General features: G+C 37.2%; 1 protein-coding gene across 1 annotated transcript in view; it reads left to right on the top strand.

Annotated features, from left to right (window-relative positions):
* The window catches only part of CXHXorf58 (chromosome X CXorf58 homolog), a 30,592-nt gene that overhangs the window by 1,625 nt on the left and 16,457 nt on the right, over nt 1-12,510 (top strand). The window contains exons 3-7 of the mRNA XM_064483208.1: nt 1,788-1,918; nt 2,476-2,572; nt 4,519-4,613; nt 5,032-5,143; nt 10,351-10,482. Of these exons, the coding sequence (XP_064339278.1) occupies nt 1,788-1,918; nt 2,476-2,572; nt 4,519-4,613; nt 5,032-5,143; nt 10,351-10,482 (567 nt within the window). The remainder of the gene's footprint in view (nt 1-1,787; nt 1,919-2,475; nt 2,573-4,518; nt 4,614-5,031; nt 5,144-10,350; nt 10,483-12,510) is intronic.

Raw genomic sequence — 12,510 nt, 5'->3', positions numbered from 1 at the left:
GTCATCAGTAGAAAGCACAGATATTTTCATATCATGCTACAGTCATGGCAGATTTCTTGAAATATTTCTGCTCATTACCACTTCATGAGACAATAGTTATTAGAGCTCTCATTTTATTTAATGCATAAAGAAGACACATTTCTGTAATTTTGTTTTTGAAAATATTTTGACAATGATTTCAATATAATTGGAGTCTTCTGCAATCCTGTATATTTTATGTTATGCATTAAAAAAATAGTTCTTAGAAGGAATCTGTCCACAGGGGTCCATGGCACTAAAAAAATAAATAAATAAGGAGGCCCTGGTTTAGTACAAAACACTAAGCAGAGGCTAAGAATTTGGGAGCAGTATCCAAATTGGAATAATGTGTCAAAGGGTGGAAAATCAGAGGTGGAATCAGATCACTCAGTACACATCCTCTCACTTTACCAGGAAGGGAACTGAGCTACTGAGAGGTTAAGGGACTTGCCCAAAATCTCACAGCTATTCCATGGTAAAACGGGTGAAAAGCATATAAAAAACCCTCCTCTCTGTTAGGCATTAGGGATTCCATATTAGCACGATGCCTCCTGCCTTCAACAAGTGTGTTGGGGTGACAGCCAAGAAAACAAATTATGATGCAATATGAGAAGTACTATAAAAGAAAAACATGTACAGTATTACAGGACTTGGAGACAGTAGTGAGTAGTTCTGTAAAAAGGAAAAGGTGGAAAACTTCAGAGAAAAGGCATGAATTAGCTGGGATTTTGAAGGATGAATTGATGTTTGCTGGTGGTAGGGAAGTCAGTCCAGCTAAAGGAAATGGTATGATCAGCAACACAGAGTTGTAAAACATTGATTTTGGCAAGTTCTTGTTCTTACCATATAGAGAGGAATCTTAGTAGAAAGTTGATATTTTGAGATTTGAAAGAATGGAACTAGATTGTGAAAAGACTTGAATGCAATTCTAAGGAGTCTGGACTTTAGCTTGGAGGAAATAAGGTGTCCCTGAAAGATTTTAAGTTGAAGAGTGATAAAGTTGGATTATTGCTCTAAAAAGTTAACTCCAGCTGCAGTGTAGAGGATGAAGAGACTGGAGACAGGAAGACCAGTTAGAAGGCTAAGGGCAGATCCACTTGTCTTCCAATATACCGCATACTTTTAGTACACAAAAAATATACGCAACATTAAGAGATCCATGAAACCTTCCTTTTTAAGGGGTTCTGGTGCAACAATTAGTGCAACAATCATATAGCACTTGAGTCTCATCCAAACAGTGTAATAATAAAGATTAAGACCTCAAATGTTTAATTTATGTACTTTCAGAGTACTTCATTGTAAGGAAAATGAGTCATTCTCTGAAGACATCAGTTACTGGTGTTCCAAAATCAGATAATCCGTGCTTGAAAAAAGGTGACAAAGTATATTTGTCAAATACTGTAAAGACAAAGGGAGAACAACAGTAACTAACCACCTTTTGCCTTGTGTCATTTTCCTGAACTGGACAGTTTTGGTGTGGTATTTGCCCAGCTAATATCAAACACTTACCAATTTACCAAACAAGGTAAATTAGAGGGGTTTTGTGTGTTTTAAAATTACTTTTGAATTGAATAATAATTATTATAATTACAGTATTTCATAATTGACAAAGCATGTTAACACACATCTCTTTGATCCTGACACAACCTGTCTTATTATTACATTTTGTAAGTGAGGAAGCAGCATCCAAGAGAAAGTAAGTGATTTGCAGGTTAAACAGCTAGTAAATGGCATCAGCTAGTATTCAAGGGTTTGTTTCTATATTTCAGGACTTTTCTACTCTACATCTTACAGTCTGCATTTTGCCAGCCAATGGTGGCATTATGCAGGAGTATCTACCTCTCTTTGTCTGTAGCCCTGTGAGGAGTAATGACAGGGTTGGTGGGGTGGTTCCTGGAGAGTGAGTGGGATGTGATCAGAAGTAGAAGAATGCTCTGACCTGACTGGGATGAGCCTGGTTCAAAGAAAGATCAGAGAAGGGAGTTTCTTTTTCTAGGGCATGGTCATCAGCTCCTGGAAGAGAATTGGGCCTACTGTAACTTCAACTATTCCACATTCTATTTTCATAGCACTTGAACTAGTTGGGCAGCATTTTAAAGAACTAACTATAATGGAATCATTTTAGGTCATGGACGTTTTTAGGAAGCATGTTTGTCTCCTCACACTTTTTAATTTTATAAAAATATATGTATATATATGCCTTTCAAGGATAAAGTTTCGGCCAAGACTTTTTTTAATCTCAAGGGAAATATTCTCAAGTATTTCATATCCTCATTCTGACTGGATTCTGCAGATGACCAGTTCTAATTACCACATCCAAATGTTCCTCATTAGGTCAGTCTTAGGGTGGGGGATGAGGAGGCACAGGAGGAGGAAGCATAAATGCAGAGTTCCCCCGAGACTTTAAGAAAATGAAAACTGCTTCACAAATCTTAACTTTTTTTTTCTTCCTCTCAGAAATAAAGAGATTTCAGCCCACAGGATACAGAGAGCTTGGTTATCTCATCTGGACAAAACAGTGTTTCAACTCCTTAAGTACACAGTTTGTGCGGCGGTATGTATTTTGCTTTTCATTTGATCTGATAGGTTTAATTACTTACCAAGCTAAAAGGTGTCTTAAGTAAAGGTAGAATATATAACCTTTTAAAATCTCTTCTATTTGAATCTAATAATATTGCATGGGGTTGTGGGATTTTTTTCTTTGGTTAACCCTAAATGAATATTTCTGGATTTATCTTTAACATGGGTAACTATTATTTCCTTTTTCTGGAACCAATATGATTTTTAAAATTCGATTTCTTATTTGAAGATTTGAGACAATGATCTTTCAACAATAAAAAAATCTCTGAATTAAAAGTGCCTTTGCCTTCCACTCAGCAATTTCAATTCTAGAAATCCATTCTACAATATATGTACAATTTCATTGCACTGTTGTTTCTAAGAGCAAAGATTGTAAACCATATAAATCCATCAGTAGGATACTGGTTAAATAAATGTTGGTGCTTTCATACCTTTAAATCTTGCAGCCTTGCATATGATTTAGCAACAGAAAGGTAGCTAAAATGTCTCATTAGTGAGAACGGCAAGTGCAGAACATTATGAACAATAGTTCTATTTGAGTAAAAACAAACAGGTGCATATCCCCCCACTCCCCAAAGAAAGAACTCTGGCGAGCCTAGCAGAGTATTAAGCCTTCTTTCGAATAGAGTATCAAATATTCTCCTAATAAACTCACCGGTGATTACAGCAGTCAGCAGAACATTATGAACAATGTAGTTCTATTTGAGCAAAAACAAACAGGTGCATATCCCCCCACTCCCCAAAGAAAAAACTCTGGCGACCCTGGCAGAGTATTAAGCCTTCTTTCATATAGTACCAAATATTCTCCTAATAAACTCACCGGTGATTACAGCAGTCTATAAATAGTAATAGTCACATTAAGAGAATTTTAGCAGCTCTGAAAAAAATTGTGAGCTCTCAGCAATGTGTACACTTCACCATCTGACCCACAGACCCATTTCTGATGTCAGTAAAAGCAAAATACCTCAGAGAAAACCCACCTAGGTAAACTCGTGACATTTCAGGTCCATTCTCTTATCTTCATATATGGAACTTATATTTAATTATCATAAGGCTGGTTTGTCATAATTTTAGACTCTTTTAGTAAAAAAAAGAAGGAAATTCTTTTTTTATCTGTTACCCTAGCTCTTCAAGTTACTACCTTACATTAATAATGCTTTGTCATTTTAAAAGCCCTTTGGTGTACATTTTTATGTGATTGTCACAGGCATAAAGGTTGAGCAGTGTTGTATAGGGAGAACGTGGGGGCTTTAGAATCAAACAGACCTAAGTTTGAATCCTGACATCTCTGTTTACCACCTCTGTGCCTTTGGTTAAGTTACAGACACTCCCAGAGCCTCAGCTTACTCATTTGTAAAATGGGAATGATAATATTCAAATAATATTGCTGAGTTGTAAGGATTAAATGACGTTATGTATATAAGGCACCCAACGTAGTGTGTGGTATATAAGAGGTACTTAAAATTTAGTAACATTTCTATTATCATCCTCATTTTACAGTGATTCAGTCAACATCAGATACTTTCCAAGCACCTGCTGTGTTCCAGGCACTGTACTAGGTGCTAGGAATACAATGGTAAAGAAGAAAGAGATAGCCCCTACCTTCATGAAGCTTACAGTCTAGCAAGAAACATGTATTTATCGGTAGTTACAACACATTGTGAAAAGTGTTGTCATAGGGAAAGAACAGTGCCTGGGATCTCAAGGAGGGACACATATGCAAACATGAAGGCCAAAATGATGAAGTAATTAACTCAAGGCTACATAGATGATAAGTAGGGGAGCCAAGACTAGAACTCAGATCTTCAGAACTTGAAGTTCAGTATACTTTTCACTTTACCATGCCCGCTCTGTTATTTTCAATAAATTGTGTCTGAGTAGGGTACCACTTTCCATTTATAGCACCATCATCTATTTCAGGAATATCACGTGACACATGAAATTCTGAAGAAAGTAAGCCCCTTAGAGGCTGAGCTTGTTAAAGATCCTTGCATGAAGTGTAAAGTTAGAGTGAGGTAATGTTTTTATGCTGATTTATTTCAAGAAGTACTGGTTAATTTGAAGAAATGTTAGAAATTTATTTTAAGTCCTCATAACTTTTCAGGGTATAATTACAAACTGAATGTGTTACTCTTATTTACAATTATTATGTGAAGAAGCTGAGGCATGACTCTTGGGCCAAAAGTTGCCTTGAGAGTGGCTCTCATCTCCCATAGTATGTCTGACACATATATGAGAATAGTTGTGAGCACACATGCCAAAGTGTGGCTCTTTTATCCTCTGTGATCCGTTTCATTACTAGTTCTTTCTATGCTCTGGCATAGCCTTTACCCTGCATGCAAGAAACTATGTGAACGATCTTAAGTACAAGGGGAAGAAGTAACTGAGCCCCAAGCCTGGTGCCAAATAACTAATTTTTGGTCTCTATTTCAGATTTAGCGGTGAAACATTTCCACCTTTGATCGTGTTTAAAATTTTCCTTCATACTGAAGGCCATGGTTACAAGTATTTCAGCGGAAAAAATTTATTAAAGCCATCAAGTGAGGTAATGTTTCATGATGTACATTTTGTGTTAATCTATGTAGTATACGAATTGCATTCAAACTATACAGGCTAAGTTGTTTCATCATTCAACCACCTAGCAGGCAGGTAGTAATTTTTAAGCATCATGTTTCAAATTGTCTGCGTTTAATAGCTAAAAAAATTTGAAATGAATTACTTATATAAGGCCCTAGAAAATACCCATCAGTTTTCTTTGTATGAAAATTTGGGTTTGTTAATAATGAATTAAAGTGGCCCATTAGTCAGGGCTTTTTAATTCTGAACATTTGATGCAATTTTGTTTTAATGGCATTTTATCATTATTTCTTGGATTCTGATAGCATATTTAGAAAAACTGTGCTACAGTATTGAAAATGAACTTTTAAAATACTAATCCTTTTTTGTGAGTTCTCATACTTTTAAGTTTCATGTAATTCTTCATAATTATGTCTACGACATAGCACTCACCTGAGGATCTTGTTAAAATGCAATTTCTGATTCAGTAGATCTGGGATGGGGCCTGAGATTCTGCATTTCCAGCCAGCTCCCAGGTGCTGCCACTGCTGCTAATCCATTGACCACAATTTTAATAGCGAGGATCTGCAGCATAAGTTTTACTCCTGTGACCCTTACACATGACTCTAATAGAGTAAAAGATAATGTACATTCTCATATTTAGCCTTTTATAAACCATACCTCAAAGATTATTTTCCTGTAGCTTTCTGGAAATATTTTACATTAAAAGTATGACCCATATGAAATCATCAATAATGACACATGTTCAGGATAGAAGACCACACAGCCTGGCAGTTTCTGATCAGATCCAGCATGTGCAGCATTTATTCTCTGACGAATATTAGAGAAGGAAAAGAAACTGCTTTTCTCTCTCTTCTCAGGAAATATCAGAAAAAATTTAACTCAGTTTCAGAAATGTATCAAAAGAACTAGTGGTTTCATGTGAAATATGGTGTTTCAGAAGCATTAATATTTATTTATATAGAAAGACTTCAAATGTGAACGTAGGTATTTATTCTATATTCAAGAGATAAATTCATGCCAGATTTATCTAGAAAATAAGCTTATAGTTGTCCCTATAAAATGTCATCAATTGTTGCCTCTCTGAGATTATACAATAGAACTTTTTTAAGAACTGAAGTTTCCCAGAGACTGTTCCTGGCGGCCCCTGCTATCCCCAGGCTGGAGCAAATAAAAACCTTAGAGACAGTGACTGGAAAGTACTGTGTGTATATCAAAATGCATTAAAGTGCTGTATGATAGCTTAAATGTTATTTTAACTACAAAGTAACTGTTGAAAAAAGGAAATAGCACAGAGTTTTTTTTAAAGGCATATATGCCTTTATGCCTTTCTTCTCTGTGCTGTAACTTTCACTCACATGGTGTAATCACTGTTGATAATTTGCTGTGTAAACTTCATTTTTTCCATGAAAACACACAAATATATATTTTTTTAATTTTGTTATTTTTAAAATGTGATTATACTATTCAGCTTGAGTTTTTCACTAAACATTATAAGGGGTTTGCAATAATCAGAACATACCCAACTTGGAGAAAATAGTTTAGGGTTCCTTTTCCCTTTATTTCAGCTTCAAAACAAACTCTGGCAAAACTTGGATTCATGGTTAATATAAAACCTGTAGAAGTGGAAATTTTCTCACTGTAAGCTCACTCAACTCCTCTGCTCTTTGAATGTAGACATTGTGTCTTTAGCAAACTGATATAACTTTCCTAAGTTTATTTATTTCTTAATATGAAAGAAATAAGTCAGTTTTAGACCAATCAGGTATTTAATCAAGTTCATTTATGAAGGAGAAGAGTTTCAGCAATTCTTTTTTAGTTGCTCCATCTTTCCCCTCGTTCTTATTTCCATTTCTGGTTTCATTTCCTTACTGCTTTCCAATAGCATTTCTTATATATTCACACACACACACACACACAAACAAAAAGCAAAAACAAGGGAAAGGATGTAGAATAGCCTAAAACAACTTTGGAGAAGAAGAACAAAATTAGACGATTTACACTACCTGATTTCAAGACTTTAAAAGTTACAGTAATCCCAGCAGTGAAGTGACGGCAAAAAGATAGATACGTAAATCAATGGGATAGAAAAGACAATTCAGAAATAGACACACGCATAGAAGATCAATTGATTTTCATCAAAGGTGCAAAGCAGTTCAAATGGTGCTAGAACAGTTGGATAGCCATGTGTATAAAAAAGAGATCTCCTTTCAATTACCTACTTCAATGGTCTATTTTCAGAGCAATGCTTATTTACAGAGGGTTGTCACTATAGTTAGTCTACCAACTATATTTAGAATATTTTAAAGCTTGCTGCTCAAAGTGTAGTCTGCAGACCCACAGCACTGGCTTCCCCTGGAGCTTATTAGAAATGCAGGCTCTCAGACCGACCAAATCAGCACCTGAATTTTAACAAGACCCCCAGGTGATCCTAGGCACAATATGATTTGACAAACACTGTCCTAAAGGTGCTCAAACCCACTGTGGCCTGGACACCTCTGGGTAAATGACAATTCTTAAGCATTAACATCCAGCAACGATTATTTTAAATTGAAAATCCTTGTTCTTTTTGAGGATTGGGCATTTATGTAAAAAACAAAAAATATATTATCATTAATAATAGCTGCCCTTATTGAGCACTATCAAGTATGATGTTAAACATTTTGTGTGCATTATCATTTAATTCTCATAAACTCTAGAATGTAGATTCTGTTATTGTCTTCATTTTTGAAAGACTAAGTGTCTTGCTTAGGGTCTCACAACTACAAAGTGAAGGAACTGACACCAAGACCCAGTGAGCCTGACTCCAGAGTCAGGAACCCCGCTAAGCATGTTCTCTTGTATGGCCCCTGATAACTCGGATGAGGTACATGTTATCCCATTTTGCCTAAAGGGGAACCTGGAACTTGGAGAGACTTGTCAAGTCCAGAACTGAGACTTGAACCCTTCTCCATCTTTCCACTGTACTGTGCACCCTTCAAGGTTGAAAGAACACTAGCAGTTATGGTGGTTTTATTAATTCTGAGACTGATTGAATTGTACCGAACCAAGAAACCTTCCTGTGTGGGGATCCCAGCTATTACTACCTTTGTGAGTGAGAATTTCCAGCCAGGCAGGGAAGTGACTTGAGATATTAGAGTAACTTGACAAGCCCAAGTATAGATATATGCCAGTAAGTAGCTGCAGGGCTGTGGGGGCTTCTGGGCCACAGTGATGCCAGGTATCAAGGAAGGTGTCAAATTTAGAGATGCCCCCTTCTGACCCTTTGAGTCACCCACTAGGAATGGAACCTGCCTCTGGAATCCTTGTCTGATTGACTGCTCTCCTGGAATCCTTGCCTAGTTTCACCTTCCCTTTCTCCTGGTGCTGGGCTCTTCATTCCTATCCCTTCCTATCCAGAAGGACTTTCCTAAATTTGACCATACACGGCCGATGTCTGATAAAGAACATCTTGGTCATTGGAGGACAAACTCTCTTTCAAACCCCTGTCACAAGTGGGCAACGAGCCTGCCCTGTGCTGCCAGGCATGGGGTTTTTTTGGCCGAGAGACTGGGGTGGGCCTGACACAGCTGAGCCACACAGCTGAGACACTGTACAAATAAGGAAACTGGGACTTGGAGAGAATGGTGCCGATGGCTGAGTGGAGTAGAGTAGGGAGGAACTGGCAAGAAATACCTTTTCTAAGTAACTTGAGCTAAAATAAAATATAGTTATATCTAAAGAAATTCTCAAGACAGAAATTATATAGTTTTCAGAACTTTCAGTGTATAACTATTTGCTTTTACCTTTAATGTCACTGTAGGGATGGTTAATTTGAACCCACAGGAAATTAATTGCAAGAACGCATAATGGATATGTGCCAATACTGCCCTTTCCATAGATGCATCATGTATAGAGAAACTAATGAAATGGAAAACAAAAATAATCTGCCTAAAGAAAGGTTCCATCACATTCTTAGGAAACTGTTTCTGTCCCTTCAATTTAGCACATTAGGAATAAAACTACAACCATTTGAATATTTTCTTTCATTTTTCCATATGTGTCTGAGTTCTAAGTTTTGGAATTTAAATAAAGAAATAAGTAAGAAATACTCTGGATAACAAAAGTGAGGATCGGAGTAGAAAATACATTAAGGCTTGCTGTTGTACTGTGTATTAAGGAAAAAATAGAGATTCCGATTTTTAATCCTGTCTCAACTGCTGTTCTGTGGCCTTATATCAGCATTATAACACCGAGTTCCCATACTTTCACAGTATCACATTCTAAGATACAAAGAAAAAGAGAAACTGATCTGGAATCAAACAATACTTGAATTTTCATTTATGCCAGGTCTCCCTTCACATGAGCATACCCTTTGTGGCCAAAAGCACAAACATATAATATAAATATGTATTAGAAAAGTCAGCACGTACTGATGTGGGGTGGGGAGGAGGATGGGGAGCTCTTAAGTCTGTACTCACAGTCTGTGTATAGCTCTTCGCACAAGGGTAGATACATGTGGAAGGGTATGGTGCAAATAGGGCCAGACACGATTTGAGACTCCGTATTTTCTGTGATTCTTCTGTCTCTGCCCTCTCTGGTGCTTTTCTTGAGTACAAAATGTTGACATTTCGGAGAGAAAAGAAAAAACCCTTTGCTGCTCTTTTGCTACTGAGCATGAAGCTTGAAGGAGAGGGAGGTCTAAGCACTCTGAAACAGACATGTTTCCGTTTGGGGGCGATGTATTAACTACCACATAAAAGAGAGCTGGCCCCAGTACCACCTTTCAGTGCGGTTCCTAGGGCAACCTGCTTAATAAACAGATAAGTTTTCTCTGCATTGACAGCATGAATGACGTTATAGGTTTGTTTGTTTTTTTTAAGGAAAATAATGTTTTTCAAAGAGGGAAAAACAGATTTTTTTTTAAAAACTATGGTCCTCTGAGGATTATAGATTCAACTACTCCTCTAGCTGCATTTTAAAACTATGTGGATATGGTTATGGAAACAAATTTTAAGTGGTTTAAAAATCCTATAAAATATTTTCTTTGTAAATACAGTCTTTTTATTGAATAGCAAACTGCTAGAAGAAAGGAACAGTATTTGATGTATTTGTCACAAAAAAAATGTAAAGTGTGTGCTGATAGTTATTACTGTTATACTACTATTTTAAAAGTATTTTCTATTCTCTTTATAGGCGGTGGTTGATGCTTGCAAAATGATGGGGGAAAAGAAATTTTATCATCAAATTATGGAAGATGAACATCTTTTCCAGAAGTTCAAAATAACTAAAAAAATAGATATTGTCACTCTGAAAGACTACGTGCAAGTAAGGAATTTAGATTTATATACTGAAAACAAACAACAAAATAAGCCATCTGATCCTATCCTCTAAGAATAAAGAATCATCCATTATCTTACTGTGGTAAAATACACACAATATAAAATTTACCCATTTTAAAGTGTACAATTCAGCGGAGCTAAGTACATTCCCAGTGTTGTGCAAACATCACTACCATCTAGTTTTAGAACCTTTTTGTCACCCAAAAGGGAACCTTACATCCATTAAGCAGTTACCTCCCATTCCTCCATCACTCCAGCCTCTATCAACCACTAATCTACTGTCTTTCGGAATTGGCCTATTCTGGATATTTCATATTAATGGAATCATATAATATGTGGCTTTTTGTGTCTGGGGAGTGATAGCTAAGGAATGTAGGGTTTCTTCTTGGGGTGATGGCAGTGTTTTGGAATTAGTAGTGATATATACTTTGAATTTACTAAAAACCACTGAATTTTACACTTTGAAATGGTTAAAATGGTAAACTTTATATTATGTGAATTTTATCTCAATTAAAAACATCAGAAAAAAATAAATACATGGTGCTAAGAGTGCATGACGGGAATTTGACCTAGTGAGGAAGGGTTCTATTATTGTTTGGATGCTTTCTGCTACAAGTAATGGAATATCCCAATTCACAAGAGGCTTAAACAATAAAGGACATTTGTTGTTCCATATAAGAAGTCCCTGGACAGGTGTGTCCTGGGCTAGCTAATGCCACAGCTCAAGGACATCAGGGTCCTGGGTCAGCTTCTCTACAGTTCTCGTGGCTTCCTTCACACAGTAACAAGATGAGTATCACATTCTCAACTACATTAAAAGGCAGGAAGAAGGGGATTCCTAGCATCTTTTTGCTTATCTCAGGAAGAAAACTTTCCCAGAAGCCCTCAACAGACTTCCCCACAGGTACCATTGGTCAGAAGTGGATCACATGCTCCCCATAAACCAATCAGTGATAATGGGAAAGGAGATCATTTTCCACAACTGACTTAGAACGTTCATGGTTCATGAGCTGGGGGCCTCCTTCCTGGATCATATGTCAGTTCCATACCTGAAAAAAAAAAAATCAGGGCTCCGTAAGAGAAAAGTGAGAAATGGTTGATAGGCAGGCAATCAACAATATATCACAGCCTCAGTCTGGGGCTCAGCAGGTGGTGCACCCCAGGACTCTGTGGCAGGAGGAGCTGCACATCCTGAAAGCAAATTTGTGGACCTGGAGAAGAGAGAGCACAGACGGTGTGGTATGCAGTCAGGCTGGAGGGCTGGTAGGAGATCATCATGCAGGGCTTTCAACCATAGTAAGGTGTTTGTTTTTTGCCTTAATTCTGTGCCCAGTGAGAAGCTGGTGCAGTGTTTCAGGAAATGAGGTGATATAATCTAATAAGTGAAGAGATCCGCCTGGCTGCAATGTAGAGAACAGATTAGAGACAGCAGAAGCATTCTCCTAGTTGAGAGGTTCCTACAGATTTTAGGAGAGATGGTGGTATCTTGGTTTAGGGCTGGCTGGAGATGCAAGAGATAATTAGAGAATAAAAGCAGTGGGCCTTGAAGACAGGGAGGTAAGCCGAAAGAAGTTGTCCAACATGGCTCCTAGGTTTCTGGTTTGCGTAACAGGTCGGACAGCAGTGCTGACTCAGGGAACTTAAACTAGATACCTGAATAATAATAATAGCAAATGCTGTGTAATGCCAACTCCCTTTATTATCATGACAACCCTAAGAAGTAGGTACTATTATTACCCTGTTTTATTTTAGAAGTTCTAAAGAAACAAGTGATCCCAAAATTCTAGCTCATAGTAATGATAATATATGGCCTTAACTGTTCACTCAGTTGCTTCCTTGTGAAACATGAAATTAAATGCAGTGCTTTAGAGATTCCCAATTCTGTTTTCTTTCTTTGAGAGCCTAAACCTGGAAGAATAGGGAAGTGAACCAGGAAATAAGTAGAGTTTGGGGATGTCAACTATATTTGCTAAGGACATGGGTCTCATACTTGCAGACTGTGACTCTGCCAAGC

The sequence above is a fragment of the Camelus dromedarius genome, chromosome X, assembly GCF_036321535.1.
Source record: "Camelus dromedarius isolate mCamDro1 chromosome X, mCamDro1.pat, whole genome shotgun sequence".
Classification (NCBI taxonomy): Eukaryota; Metazoa; Chordata; class Mammalia; order Artiodactyla; family Camelidae; genus Camelus; species Camelus dromedarius.
The sequence above is the reverse complement of the archived record's forward strand: the minus strand, read 5'-3'. Positions and strand labels throughout refer to the sequence as shown.